The following is a 15,395-nucleotide window of genomic DNA, read 5'->3' as shown; positions in this document are numbered from 1 at the left end:
CCGGGGTGATATGCTCGGTGGCACCCGTATCTGCATACCAATTTGTGTCCACTCCATAGGACGTGTTTGCGGCTGCTGCAACTTTCTTCTTCTTTTCTTCATAGCGCCAGCGACAATCTTTTGCTATGTGGTTAGTTTTTTTACAGATTTGACATTTTCCCTCATACTCATCACACCCTTGAAAATTGTTGCCGCCGCCATAGTTGCCACCGTAGCCACCATTGTACCCACGCTGACGCCCCTGATTGTTGTTGTAGAAGGGACGTCCATGGTTGTTGATGTTGTTGTAGAAGGGACCGCCGCCACCATGGTTGTAGTTGTTGTTGGCGTTGCCGCCGCCGCCATTGTTGTTGCTGCCACCACCGTGATACCCGCCACCACCACCATTGGTGGGTTTGGGCGAGCCACGGTTGTTGCCCTTGCCGCCGCCGCCGTGATTTCTTGCAACCATGTTGGCTGAGGATTTGAAGCCTCCTGCTCCAGAGCCGTGGAAGAGCTCGACACGCTGGTCGAAGTTCGCCACCATGGCAAACAGCTCGTCGACGGAGACAGGGTCGGTGCGGACGTCGAGGGCAGATATGATGGGCTGATAGTCCATATCCAGCCCTGCAATGATGAAGGAGAGCAGCTCTTCTTCTCCGATGCCCCTCCCTGCAGCTGCAAGTTCATCTGAAAGCGATCTCATATAGCCAAAGTAATCAGCGGCAGATTGGGAGCCTTTGTGGGCATTGGTTAGGGAGATTCTGAGATTGTTTGCACGGGATTTGGATTGGGAGGCAAACATGGTGGAGAGTGTTGTCCAGATCGCACGAGATGTATCCATCGAGGCGACTTGCACAAGGATTTCTTTGGAGAGGTTTCTCAGCAGATAGGCTACAATCTGCTGGTCTTGGATTAACCAAGGGGTGTAGGCAGGATTCGGAACAAGCTGTTCCTTACCTTCAGAGTTTTTTGCTGTAATTGTTTTGGAGGGCTCGGGGTTTGTTTCATCTAGGTACCCATACAGGCCAGCCCCCATGATCTGAGAGCGAGCCTAGGCACGCCATAGGATGTAGTTGGTGCAGCTCAAGGGTTCGGCGGTGTTGTTGTTTAGGCCAGAGAAGGAACTCGAGCTGGAGGAGGACATGGTTGCGGCTTGGTTTTGATCTGAAGGGATTTGTGTGGTGGCGGCTAGGATTAATCTGATAGAGAGCTAGATGTAGAGGAAGAAGAAGGCTCTGATACCATGAAAGAATTATGAAGCGTCTCAAACTCCCATACATGGGAGCCCGCGTTATTTAATTGCTTGAGCGAGAAGGATCTCGCGGTCATGTACATGGTTCAGTTGATGAGAATAATCTCCAACCGTATTACAACGAGAGGGATAGAGATAGAAAGATAAACATAAGAGTTACATGACTTGCGATACAAGACTATCTCTATCTACTATTCTGTTACAATATTTCTAACAGAGATTTCATCGACCATCTCATATTCCTTTCTCACGAGAACCGGCGGGCAGCGCTAAGCCTTAATCTGTTTCCGCTACACAGCAAGAATTAATGAGTAACGCTACTGGTTTCTTCTCCGTGCCATAGGTGTTTTTAAGTCGTCCTCCTTACTATAGGTTAGTATTTGTGCAGACAACCTAGGGTTCTTCGTTGAACATTTGATTGCGAGAGGAACAACTAAATAAATATACTTGTGAGTTTCGCTTGGGATAACAAAGGGGGTGTTTGGTTCAGGGACTTTTTAGTCCCATAGACTAGAAAAAGTGCCTAAAAAGTTCCTAGGAACCAAACGGGGGGCTTTTTCTACAGGGACTAGAAAAAGACTCTACTAGAGAGTCTTTTTTGATTAGTCCCTGGGACTAGAAAAAGTCCTGGGACTTCTGAACCAAACACCCCCAAAGACCTATTCTTGCCGACAGAGGAAGATCAGGCTTCCTGCAGCGGCCTTTTAAATGCAGTGTTATTGCCCCAGTTGTAACTTCTAGTACTATTGAGCTGGAGGATTTAGCAGTGGAATCTTTATTTGGTAGCTGTAGATATATGTGACGGTTGACGACTCAGTTGCCTTGAGTTGCCCACATGATTAGCTGGTAAACACTGTATACGGAGTACAACAATGTGCTGAAAGATGAATTATCTACAAAATATATTTTGCATTGATTCTAAAATGTAGCATACTCCTCCAAACTCTGCAAACCTTTATTGTGGTAAACACTGTATCCGAAGTGATTTTGATGTGCTGAAGGATGAACTATCTACAAAATATTCTGCATTCTGTTGTTCATTCTAAATAGCACACTCCTCCAAACTCCTGCCTACACTACAGCTCTGAAGATGTGTAGTTTTCTTGTCTCAATACTACAGAAGAAGAAGCATCATGCCCAAGTTAAAGACGAGCGGTGTTGTAGTATCTGGATGGGGAGGCCAGTTTCATTGGTCGTCAGGAGTCTCATTGGAGTCTATGTACTGTTGAGATGTCAATGGTAAATAATGGGGTTGTCATGGATGTGTCGCGGTGCAGCTAAGAATGATCCGCACGATGGGAAGAGGAACTATGAGGCGTTGTGGCCTATCTTCAAGATCAATCAACAGAGGAGCAGATACTTGTATCGTATGACCTCTACTACAACAGGAAGGTCTCTCGGGCGTTGTACGAGTTCTGCCTTGATCCAGGTCATGCTGGCCCTAACCTCTTGCCGAGTGGAAGAAGGTATTTATTTTTCACTTAGTTCGTAATTTTGTCTTGAGATAACCCATGTCTCCTATGTTAACTTCTAGGGTTTTTCTAGTACAAATGCGTGAAAGGCAAAAAGAAGAAGAAGAAATGGTGGATTATCTCTCTCTGAACATCCATTGTAAAGTGGGAGAATTTGCTCATTGTGTTGCTGTAAGTTACAGTCCGACTTAGTCCAAGTCTATGATCGTTGATTTGTTGTAGAAGCAAATCAGCTGTCATTATCCTTCATCACTGTACTTGTCATTCCTCTTTTCTGGTATATAATTAAAGCGTCACCGTCTTGCCTGTTCTTAGATTATTATTAACATGCACTACCAACTACAACAATAACGACGACAAAGCCTTTAGTCCCAAACACGTTGGGTAGGCTAAAGGTGAAACTTATAAGATCTCGCGATCAACTCATGGCTCTGGTACATGGATAGCAAGCTTCCACGCACCCCTGTTCGTAGCTAGTTCTTTGGTGATACTCCAGTTCTTCAGGTCTCTCTTAACGGACTCCTCCCATATCAAATTCGGTCTACCCCGACCTCTCTTAACATTCTTCGCACGCTTTAGCCGTCCGCTATGCACTGGGGCTTCTGTAGGCTTGCGCTGAATATGCCCAAACCATCTCAGACGATGTTGGACAAGCTTCTCTTCAATTGGTGCAGTTATATCTTAATCGGTAAGCATCAGTGGCGACATCACTTGTTCGAACACTTCTCACAACATTATCGTACATGTCCTTGATGAGGATAATGTACTTTGCTGGGACTTTGTGTTTCTCTAAGGCCCACCACATGACATCCGCGGTATTTTATCATAGGCCTTCTCCAAGTCAATGAACACCATATGCAAGTCCTTCTTTTGCTCCCTGTATCTCTCCATAAGTTGTCGTACCAAGAAAATGGCTTCCATGGTCGACCTCCCAGGCATAACCAAACTGATTTGTTGGTCACCCTTGTCATTCTTCTTAAGCAGTGTTCAATGACTCTCTCCCATAGCTTTATTGTGCGGTAATATTCAGCTTAATTCTACGGTAATTAGTACAACTTTGAACATCCCCTTATTCTTGGAGATTGGTACTAATATACTCCGTCTCCATTCTTCTAGCATCTTGTTTGCCCGAAAAATGAGGTTGAAAAGCTTGGTTAGCCATACTATCGCTATGTCCACGAGGCCTTTCCACACCTCAATGGGGATACAATCAGGGCCCATCGCCTTGCCTCCTTTTATCCTTTTTAAAGCCTCATTGACCTCCACTCCTGGATTCGCCGCACAAAACGCATGATGGTCTCATCAAAGGAGTCATCTAGTTCAATGGTAGAACTCTCATCCTCCCCATTGAACAGCTTGTCGAAGTACTCCTGCCATCTATGCTTACTCTCTTCGTCCTTCACTAAGAGTTGGTTTGTTCCGTCCTTGATGCATTTGACTTGGCCAATATTCCTCTCTCGGATCTTGGCCATCTTATAGATGTCCCTTTCGCCTTCCTTCGTGCCTAACCGTTGGTAGAGGTCCTCATAGGCCCGCCCTTTGCTTCACTGACAGCTCGTTTTGCGGCCTTCTTCACCATCTTGTACTTCTCTATGTTGTCTACACTCCTATCCAGGTATAGGCGTCTGAAACAATCTTTCTTCTCTTTCATCGCCTTTTGGACATCATCATTCCACCACCAGATATCCTTATCTCCGTTTCTCCTTCCCCTGGACACTCCAAACTCCTCCGAGGCTACCTTTCGAATGCAAGTCGCCATCTTCATCCACACATTGTCCGCATCCCCTCCTTCCTCCCAAGGGCCCTCCTTAATGACCCTCTTCTTAATGCCTGAGCTACCTCTCCCTTGAGCTTCCACCACTTCGTTCTAGCGACTTTGGCACGCTTATCCCGCTAGACACAAATCCGAAAGCGGAAGTCAACAACAACCAGCTTATGCTGAGGTACAACACTCTCTTCATGTATCACCTTACAGTCTAGGCATGCACGTGTATCTTCTCTTCTCGAGAGGATCAAATCAATCTTGCTAGAGTGTTGGCCACTACTAAAAGTCACTAGATGTGAGTCTCTCTTTCTAAAGAGGGTGTTAGCTACAATCATGTCGTCGGCTAGAGAAAAGCTTAAGACATATTCTCCTTCTTGATTCCTGATGCCATAGCCAAAGCCCCCAATGCGCCCCTTCAAAACCTGTATTAGATTGCCCATGTGGCCATTGAGGTCTCCTTCTATGAAGAGCTTCTCGTCAATCGGTACACTTCTAACCATGTCTTCTAGGCCTTCCGAGAACTCCCTCTTGGTGTTCTCATTGTGTCCTACTTGCGGGGCATAAGCGCTGATAACATTGAGAACTAAGTCTCCAACTACCAGCTTGACCAGGATAATCCGGTCACCGCGTCTCTTGACGTCTACCACCCCATACTTGAGGCTCTTGTTGATCAAGATGCCTACACCATTTCTATTTGCAGCCGTCCCCGTGTACCACAACTTGAAGCTGGTATCCTCCACCTCCTTCGCCTTATGTCCCCTCCATTTGGTTTCTTGGACGCAAAGGATATCAACACCTCTCCTCACCGCTGCATCAACTAGCTCCCAAAGCTTCCTTGTCAGGGACCCTACGTTCCAGCTACCTAAGCGAATCCCCCTAGACTCGGCTAGCTTTTTTACCCTTCACATCCGTCGAGTCAACTTGCACTGCCAAGTGATGTTGAATTTTCATTGGAACGTCTCTGCTGCGTGCACTGCATCGAGACACGACATCACAACTTTGCAACCACATGTGTCTGCAGTCCTAAGCATCTGAGGGAAGAACAGGTCATAGAGTGTGCTCACTGTGGATGCCTGGCTGCGCCAGTGGTGACTAAGTAGTACTGATGACAGTATATTCACACATAATACCAGGTGAACTGAAGGTGGATGAATTTAAAAAGTTGTGTTGAATCGGTGATATCGCCGATTTTGACTTGTTCATCCTCATCGCTGATACTGCCTTCTGCAATTCTGATGTACAGTTTGTAAATGTCAGTGAGGATACTGAGACATTTCTAATGCACCTCTTTTCGGTCGAAGATTCTCCTTGAATTTGATCATGGTTTGCAGGCTTTGACCCTGAATGTTTTCTGATTGCCGTAAGCAAGCATACTATCGTATTATGACATATGAAACAGAAAACTCTGCTGAAGCTATTTCTGCAACAGTGACATTTGGCGGGAAAAAGGCGCAGTGGAACATTGTTAGATCAATTCAACCAAATTGGAGCGCATACAATTCTCACCAGATCCTTCTGAGCTACAAACGGGTTCACGGAAGATAGGTAAAACAGCAAGCACAAACTTCTGACCTTCGCAGCACCCACAGCTAATATGAAGCAGCAGAGCTACACAGCTATTGCCTAACTTGGCTGGGGCAGGGAGGCCTGCAATGGCACAAGCGGCGGCATTGGCAAGGTGGGGGAGAGGCATGATGGCACCCTCCACGAGGCCGGAGGAGTCGATGCCCTCGGCGAGAGTTGTACCATCTCCAGCGCTTGCATTCTGAGCTCTATCGGATAATCCTTCACACACCCAATTCTTGGACCATTTCCAGTGCTCCATTTCAGGGATAGCCTGTGACCGAGCTGATAGGATTTTGACTTGCTCTTGGAATTCACCCTCTCAAAAATTGCATCCTGCGAGACGACGGCATCTCTAGGGCTTTGCAGGCCACCTGATAAGGTTCTTTGGTAGGTTGGCCTTGCTTGCTCCACACGGACATTATCGTCCTCGTCAGCTTCAGTCTGTGAAGATGGCCCAGATGCCTTGTCCTCGTCTACCATATTGGAAGGCAGAATCAATTGTGGAGTATTGGATGACATCATAGCAGCAGCAGCAGGGTTCTCTTTGATATTAGGCACTGGATCTTCATAGTAGTCTTCCTTGGTGGATGAGCGCACCTGAATATGCCAAAATAAGTTGATTAAGTGAATCATCTTACATTTGGTAACACATAGGAGTGTGATTAGATTTAGCTGGACCAAAGATAGTATACCTCAACTTCTTTCAGATCAACTCCATTTTCTTCTAGAAAGCTCATGAAGTTGCTAAGGTTCTCCGCACTCGGTTTGTAATGTCCACTATAGGCCCAGATGGACTGAAATGAAAAGAGATCACCAAAGCATCATATTAGCACAATGCATCCAATGAGAAAGCACAAGAACAAAATTGTGAGTACGCTATTATATCTTTTGGGATACAGATACAATATTTAAGTAGCAATTCACCAAGTGTAAAATCTATGTGTAAATAGTACTCCCTCCGTCCGGAAAAACTTGTCCCAAGCTTGTCCATCAAATAGATGAATCTAGCACTAACTTGATGCTAGATACATCAATTTGAGGGACAAGCTTTTTCGGACGGAGGGAGTAGCACTGAAAGAGGATGGTGGTTCTCGACAATACCTTGATAACTCCATTTTCTGCAGTAAACCTTCCAGCAGCTATGGTCGCACCCCCTGCTAAAAAGCTGGAGTGCTGGAATACACCTCTCTCTTTCTGGATACAGAAATAAGCATACAAGTTGAAACGTTTAGTGAAGCTAATCTTCCAAAAGGATTATATAACGGTGCTCAGCAGCTATAAAATTCTGTGAGTTATCAAACTACCTGCCCAGCATAAAGTTTCTTTGCTGTGCTCATAACAAAAATCCATTTCGTCCCTTTAGGGCCCTGGCTTGTATCAAGTGATTCTCCAGATATCTTGTTGATAATTTTTCCGTCTTCAATGATGTATTCATAGTACTCACGCTCTTGCTGCAAAACATTAGACAACTGTTACAGAGTTCATGCTCAACAATCTTCTTCCAAACTTTAATGTGGCAATTTGTTATGACTAATATGAACATGTTGGGTGTGCTGTGGTTAAGATGAACAATCGAAGAGAAGTATAAATGGCACAGGCCAGGGAGTTCTATGACCTCATACGTATAAAGTATTAAAAATAAGTCAAGACTACTGGTACTTTTGCAGTAAAATTTATCTTCGATAACTCTGTCCAGAAATATAAGGCATGCACCTTTCCAAGATGTAACTTTGACCAACTATGTGGATTGTCTCGTACAAATTGATGCCACTGATGTCAAGGGCCTCAGTGCCCAAGATAGCGGGGCCTCGACTACGTAGTTCGTAGTCTCGGTGGATAGGAGCGCTAGGGTTTTTGCCTGGCTGCTCAATGGTGCGGGAGGAGAGGATAGGAGACAGAGGAAGAGGTAGGAGATAATAACTTTATTGCTTGCCCTCAAAGGGTGCTGATTATACGATATATAAAGGCCCCATGGGCTGCTAACAAACTAGAAACCTATACGTAACAAACTAGTCTTTTATTCTAGGAACTAATGTATCAGGACCAGGACTCCTGCCCAGCCTACGCCTCGCCTGATGCGGCCGACGGCTGCTGCTCCTGGCCGCGTGGCCCACGCCTGTAGGACGTGCCCCACATGACATCTCTCCCCCCCTCGACGAGCAGCTCGTCCTCGAGCTGAAAAGCGGGGTAGCGCTCGACGAAACTGTCAAGATCCTCCCATGTAGCTGATGATGCTGCTTCACCCTTCCAGTGGACGAGTAGCTGGCGAACGCCGCGTGCTAGGCGCGCACGAGTCACGTGCTCCGGTTCTGGAACAGCCGCCCCGTTGTGGATCGGAGGCAAACCCGGCGGTGCAGTTGGAGGCGTGCCGAAGAACTTCTTGAGGAGGCCCACGTGGAACACGTCATGGAGGCGCGAGCGTGCCGGAAGCTCAAGGCGGTAAGCCACGTCGTTGACGACCTCTGAAATGCGGTACGGCCCATAGAAGCGTGGCTTGAGCTTGCCCCTGGTTGGCAAGTTGAGAGAAGACGCGGCGCGCTGGCGAAGGCGAAGCCAGACCCAATCGCCCACGTCATGCCGAATGTCCCGATGGAGTCTGTCGTAGTAGGACTTGTAGACCGCTTGTGCCTGTTGTAGACGATAGCGGACGTCCTCGAGAAGCTCGTCGCGCTCCGCCATGCTCCTGGCCACTGCGGCTACCCTCGTGTCGCCCGGCTCGTAAGAAGGAATAGTGGGAGGGTCACGGCCATACACAAGCTTGAACGGAGTTTCTTGGGTCGCTGTCTGGTAGGCGGTGTTGTAGATGTACTCGGCCCAGGGAAGCCACCGGAGCCACTGCCTGGGACGATCCCCGGTGAGACAACGTAGGTACATCACAATGATCTTGTTAGCAGCCTCCGTTTGGCCATCCGACTGTGGATGAAACGCTGACGTCATGTGCAGCTTTGTCCCGGTGAGGCGCATGAGCTCCCACCAAAAAGCCGAGGTGAAGACGGGGTCGCGGTCAGAGACCATGGACTGCGGCACGCCATGGAGACGAACAATCTCAGCGAAGAACACCTGCGCCACTGATTCTGCCGTGTACGGGTGGGCCAGCGCCACAAAGTGGCAATACTTGCTGAAGCGATCCACCACGGTGAGGATGACAGACTTCCCGCCCACGCGAGGGAACGCTTCCACGAAGTCGATGCCGACGTCAGTCCACACGCCCGTGGGCACCGGCAGCGGCAGCAGCAGCCCAGTGGGGTGCAAGTGCTCGGACTTGTACCTCTGGCAAGTACTGCAAGTGCGGATGTACTCTTGCACCGTCTTGCGAAGGTTAGGTGCGTGGAAGTCGCGGCGGAGACGATGCAAGGTGCGCAGGACGCCTTCATGCCCATCATCATGCACGGCACTGAGAATCTCCTGGAGTAGCGGGGACGACGGCGGAATGTAGAGGCGGCCGTTGAAAGTGACAAGGCCGTCGGAGAGAGCCCACGGCTGCTGCCGCGTACCCGCCGTGATATCCTCACGCAGCATGACGAGCGCCGGATCTGTGGACGTCGCTTGCCGGAGGCGATCGATGAAGTCAAAGCGAGGACCCGAGATCGCCATGATCGACGTCTCCTCCGTGTCGCGGCGGGAAAGGGCATCCGCCACCGTGTTTGTACTACCGGCCTTGTACTCCACGGTAAAGTCGAAGCCCAGTAGTTTGCCGACCCAATGATGCTGCGGGATGGTTGCCAACCGCTGGTCAAGTAGAAATTTGAGACTGTAGTGATCCGTTTTTACCACAAATTGGCGCCCCCAGAGGTACGGTCTCCAGTGACGAATCGCGAGCACCAGGCCGATGAGTTCCCGTTCATATGCTGCCAGGGAACGGTGACGTGGCGCGGCTGGCCGGCTAAAGAAAGCCACCGGGTGTTGGTCCTGAAGAAGGACGGCCCCGAAGCCGTATGTCGAGGCGTCACACTCGACGATGAACGGCCGCGTGAAATCCGGTAACGCGAGGACGGGAGCCGTGGTGACTGTCGTCTTGAGGGCGTTAAAAGCTGCTGCCGCCTTCGGCGACCAGGAGAAACCATCCTTGCGAAGGAGGGCCGTTAGTGGCGCGGCAACCACGCCAAACTCCTTGACAAACTTGCGGTAGTACCCCGCAAGGCCGAGAAACCCCCGAACCGCGCGCGCCGAGCGTGGTTGCGGCCATTCGGCCACTGCCTGCACCTTTTCCGGATCCATGGCCACTCCTGCAGCGGAGATGGTGTGACCCAGGTATGAGATCGACTCGACGGCAAATGCGCATTTGGATCGCTTGACGAAGAGCCGGTGCTGGTGCAGGACGGTGAAGACGGTGCGCACATGTCGGAGATGGTCAGCCCATGTCTCGCTGAAAATGAGGATGTCGTCAAAGAAGACAAGAACAAAACGGCGCAGGTACGGCCGCAGCAGATCGTTCATGAGGGCCTGGAACGTTGCCGGCGCGTTGCAGAGGCCGAACGGCATCACCAGGAACTCGTAGAGGCCGTCATGAGTACGGAAGGCGGTCTTCGGGATGTCCTCCGCACGCATCCGCACCTGGTGGTAGCCGGAGCGCAAGTCGAGCTTGGTGAAGAAACGAGCGTGCCGGAGCTCGTCGAGGAGTTCGTCCACCACCGGGATCGGAAACGCATTCTTGACAGTAATGGCGTTCAGGGCGCGATAGTCGATGCAGAAGCGCCAGGACCCGTCGGCCTTGCGGACCAGCAGTACCGGGGACAAGAATGCGGAACAACTCGCTCGGATGATGCCCTGGGTGAGCATGGCGGCGCACTGACGCTCCAGCTCGTCCTTGTGCGCGGCCGGGTAGCGATACGGACGGACGGCCACCGGGGCGGAACCGAGCAGCAGGGTGATGCCGTGGTCGCGGCTGCGGGGCGGTGGCACGCTGGAGGGTTCGGCGAAGATGCCGTCGAACTCGGTGATGATGGCGTCGAGGAAGTCGCGGCCGCTGCATGATTTCAGGGCTGGCCCATCCGGTCCTGCAATGCCGCGCCAGCACACCCGATGGCCCCTCCGCCAGAATGTCATGGAGAGGGCGCGGAAATCCCACAGGATCGGTCCGAGCGTCGCCAACCACTGCGTGCCCAGGACGATGTCGTAGCGCGCGAGCGGCAAGGCGAGGAAATCCTCCGAGAACTCCTCTTGGCCGATGCGGAAGGGCACGACGCGGTACGCGCCCTGGCACGGAACGCGCTCGCCGTTGGCCACCATGACGCGCATCTTCTCGGTGGTGGGGGATGGCAGCGTAGCACGAGCGGCCGCCTCCTCGGCAATGAAGTTGTGGGTGGAGCCTGAGTCGATCAGGGCGAGGAGGGAGACACCCCCGAGAGTAATATGCATCTGCATGGTTTCGCTCGTGCGCACCCCGGAGATTGCGTGGAGCGAGATCTGACGGTCGGCCCGCGATGCATCATCAGTAGCGGAGGCCGTGTCGTCGTCGTCGTCGTCCGGCGCTAAGTCGAGGAGAAAGATGCGCTGGCACACGCGGTTGTGGCCCCTGCCAAACTTCTCGTTACAGTTGAAGCATAGGCCCAGGCGACGGCGTTCCTCCATCTCTGTCTAGGAGAGACGTTTGATTGGGCGCCCGTTCGGCAGACTGTGGCCATGCTGGGGTGCGGCTGGTGGGGCCGGTGCGGGGGGCGCGAGGCGTGGTCCTGGCGTCGGCAGAATGCCCTTCTGCGGAAAACGCACCGGTGGCGCGGCGGGAAGCGCGCACTGGTCGCGCAGCTCCAATTTGCGGGCGAGGCTCATGGCGACGGCGAGGGACTGCGGGTTATGGATTTCCACGTCGAGGCTGAGGGGTGGCTGGAGGCCTGCGGTGAAGATCTGAACTTTCTGCGTTTCCGACAAGGAGCCTGCCCGGGGAAGGAGCGCCTCAAACCACTCCTGGAAGTCGACGACGGATGTCGTGCGCTTGCACGCCATCAGTTCGCCCAGCGGGTTCGCGCGCAGAGGAGGCCCGAAGCGGAGGTTGAGCAGCTCGGAGAAGCGGCGCCACGGCGGAGTGCCCTCGTCACGCTGGACCTGCATGTACCACAGCTGGGCAGAACCCTCGAGGTTGTATGACGCCATCCAGACTTTCTCCTCCTCGGCGATCCATTGTTGATGGAAGAAGGACTCGCATCTGTTGAGGAAAGCGAGCGGGTCGGACTTGCCGTCGAACTTGGGGAAGTCCATCTTCTGAAACCGCGGGGGCCGATCGTTGTGGTGCTGTCCGTCGTGGCTGACATCGGCGGCTGACGAGGAGGCCGACTTCTCCTTCTGGAGGGCTGCCACGGACGACTGCAGGGATGTCACGGTTGCAGTCAGGGCTTCGATCATCTTGGCCAAATCAGCGGTGGTGGGTTCCGACATGGCGGAAGAAACCGAGGCGGCGGCGGATGGCGGCGATGGAGGTGGGCGGGGCGGCGGGTGCAGCGTGGAGGAGGCCGAGGAGCGTCTGGAACCTGATACCAAGTTGTCAAGGGCCTCAGTGCCCAAGACAGCGGGGCCTCGACTACGTAGTTCGTAGTCTCGGTGGATAGGAGCGCTAGGGTTTTTGCCTGGCTGCTCAATGGTGCGGGAGGAGAGGATAGGAGACAGAGGAAGAGGTAGGAGATAATAACTTTATTGCTTGCCCTCAAAGGGTGCTGATTATACGATATATAAAGGCCCCATGGGCTGCTAACAAACTAGAAACCTATACGTAACAAACTAGTCTTTTATTCTAGGAACTAATGTATCAGGACCAGGACTCCTGCCCAGCCTACACCTCGCCTGATGCGGCCGACGGCTGCTGCTCCTGGCCGCGTGGCCCACGCCTGTAGGACGTGCCCCACATGACAACTGAAAAGTGCTTTTAGGATGAATCCAACGATACCAATTTTTGTATTAACGTAATCCACATACTATTGACCAATAAGTTTGAGAAGTGTGTGTGTGTGTGCGCGCGCCTTACAATTATGGGCGGAGGGAGTATTTATTTATTTACAATGGCATTAAGATCCTTCTACGGACCCTCTGAAAGCGGGAGCTACATGCACCAGGCTGTCCTTTTTTTCTTACAATAGCATTAAGACGTATGTCATGTGCACAGTGCAGCGGATCGCAGAAGTCCAGAGACCGAGGAGAGGGCACTCGCCCTCATGTAGATGCCGGCACAGCCCAATCCCTGGCGAAGTTAGGCAGGCTCTTTGGCTTAGTTTTGTCTTTACACCTGAGATATCCTTACCAACTAAATGACATATCTCTTGCCTAACTAAATATCATTCCCAGCAATCCCTATCAACATCTTCCTATTTTAACTTGTCTCTTTCCTAACTAGATAGATATACTTACAAACTAAATAATGTATTAGCTATTGTTCTTAACTCCTTTATCAATTGATCCACATATTATTTAGCACTCTGAAGTTCTAATGCAGCTCTCAGTGAAATATTTTCAGTAAGAATGGTATCGTTTCAAATAAAGATAGCATCCATTATGCAAATGATCTTACTGGACCAAGATATCTTATGCATTGCTTTTTCAGCAGAGCCCTCGAACATTCTGGAAGCTCTACATCTTTTCCCTCACCAATATCGAGCCTGAATATGCAAAAAGAAAAAGACTTATCAATTTTCGTGCAAAATCCATCAGACTTATCTTGTAGGAAAATGACAGCTACATATTGATTTTATCATTTCGTTTGAACAGCAAAATTTTGATATACACAGTGGCAGTCATTTTCTTACCAGTAGAAGAAGGGCTGGCCAGCCTGGGTTTGGCACCAGGCATCATAGTAGAAATGCAGGTTGTGCCCGTACCTATGTCTTGGATCAATCTACAAGATGGCACATGGATTTCAAAATTTTGCAAGTAGAGGTCCAAGTCAACAGTACAAGCTGTAGAACTTTTATCATGGATGTTCACAGCTAGCTGAAAGTCCAAGTCAACTGATATTGCGAAGCTGATTCTTTTCACACTCATTTGTGGAGCATAGAAAGGCAGCAGATGCAATAATACTAAAATTGGATTAAAAACAGTAGTTGATGTGTACGATTTTTGTACTCACAGCCTCGATCCAGTGCTGGAAAGCCAGCTTAAGAGCCTTAGCATCCTTGGATAAACCCTGACCCACCTGCATCATGCTCATGAACATGAGTTGGAGTTCAAATCAAGGAGAATTCCAATCAAAAGAAACACTTTCTTGTGGGGAAAAGGCCATGGTGAGCTGCCTTGCGCTGGCGATTGATGGGGGGAAAGGGAAAGCGGCAAGACCTTGGATGCATTGAGGCTGACGCGGTTCCAGCGCGAGGCGGCGGTCTCCGGCTCCGGGTCGTCGTAGAAGGAGACGGTGCTGTGGTTTAGGCGCGCGAAGTCCAGCGCTTGCCACCTTCATTCAATCCAAACAAAATATATAAAAAAAAAACAGATTGATTTACAGCGCCCGTAACCATCAAGGCAAATCAATGATGCAAAGGCTGGAGGCTATCCTCCTTTTAAAAACAAAAAGAAAAAATATCATCAAGACAAAGCAAATCAGGCATTGCCGACACCAAAATCTCCGGCTCACGGGAGGGCAACAAGCAAAGGAAAGGGCAGCGATAAGCGCAGAATCCCAAGAAAGGCGGGTTTGGGCGATTTTGTTTGCCAAAATTATGAGACGACCAAATGGAGGAAAAGAAACACGGTAGTAATGTTATCTTTTTGCGTAGGATCTGGTTACCAGAGCTCCTCGACGACGACGGCGGAGTCGGCGAGCTTGCGCCTGGTCCGGTAGCTCCGGTAGACCTTCTGCACCTTGGTGGCCGCGCCATTCGCGCCGCCTCCAGGCGCCGGCGGCGGCGAGGAGGCCTCCGTGTCGTTCGGCTCCCGCACGGCAGAGTCCAGCCCGGGCGCCGGAGGAGGCATCGCAGTCTCCACCTCCATCTACCTATGTCAAGGTAATGGACTAATGGTTGTAGTCTTGTCGAGGAGGAGGAAGGGGGGCAAGGCCAAGGAGGAGGAGGCAGCAGCAGGAATTTAAGCGGAATTTATGCTTGCCCTGGGCCTGGTGTAACACGAGCGATTGTTGGACAATAATTTAATTTAATTTGCGCTTATTGAGTTAGTACCACTATTCTGTCATGCTGGCGGGAACTACGTGTAGTGTACAGAAAGATTTCCCGGCAACAACAGAAAGAAAAAGAGAGCGCAGAAATGTTATTCAGTGCCGACCGAGTACGCGTGGCATGGGATTACCTGTATGCCAACGTCCATGGTGACGTGGATTGCCGGTGGTGACGGGCTGCATGTGGACGCGGTCGCAGATCGTGTGTCGACCGCCCGGGTCGTGTCCACCGTGCCCGTGCGTTTCGTCCAGGACCGGGCACATAGATAC

At 50.8% G+C, this 15,395-nt stretch overlaps 1 protein-coding gene and 1 pseudogene across 1 annotated transcript; both read right to left on the bottom strand.

Moving 5' to 3' along the window:
* Positions 1–507: 507 nt before the first annotated feature.
* On the bottom strand, positions 508–646 carry LOC119313346 (annotated as a pseudogene).
* A 5,242-nt stretch (positions 647–5,888) lies between these two features.
* Positions 5,889–15,050, bottom strand: LOC119308246 (IQ domain-containing protein IQM3-like). The gene is made up of 9 exons (XM_037584366.1): positions 14,742–15,050; positions 14,294–14,408; positions 14,088–14,153; positions 13,768–13,856; positions 13,533–13,620; positions 7,342–7,488; positions 7,139–7,231; positions 6,730–6,831; positions 5,889–6,634 (listed from the first exon to the last, which is right to left on the bottom strand). Exons 1-9 carry the CDS (start codon positions 14,942–14,944, stop codon positions 6,095–6,097), a joined length of 1,443 nt encoding a protein of 480 aa, XP_037440263.1. The 5' UTR covers positions 14,945–15,050; the 3' UTR covers positions 5,889–6,094.
* Positions 15,051–15,395: the final 345 nt, after the last annotated feature.

Source organism: Triticum dicoccoides, chromosome 5B (assembly GCF_002162155.2).
Source record: "Triticum dicoccoides isolate Atlit2015 ecotype Zavitan chromosome 5B, WEW_v2.0, whole genome shotgun sequence".
Classification (NCBI taxonomy): domain Eukaryota; kingdom Viridiplantae; phylum Streptophyta; class Magnoliopsida; order Poales; family Poaceae; genus Triticum; species Triticum dicoccoides.
The sequence above is the reverse complement of the archived record's forward strand: the minus strand, read 5'-3'. Positions and strand labels throughout refer to the sequence as shown.

Bases quoted from the DNA above. Each gene is read 5' to 3' on its own strand.
- LOC119308246 (XM_037584366.1), bottom strand. From the start codon at position 14,944: ATGGAGGTGGAGACTGCGATGCCTCCTCCGGCGCCCGGGCTGGACTCT. The intron at 14,154-14,293 runs GTCTTGCCGCTT...AGCATGATGCAG, and splicing joins TCAGCCTCAATGCATCCAAG to GTGGGTCAGGGTTTATCCAA. The intron at 13,857-14,087 runs GTGAGTACAAAA...GCCATCTTGTAG, and splicing joins TCCAGCACTGGATCGAGGCT to ATTGATCCAAGACATAGGTA.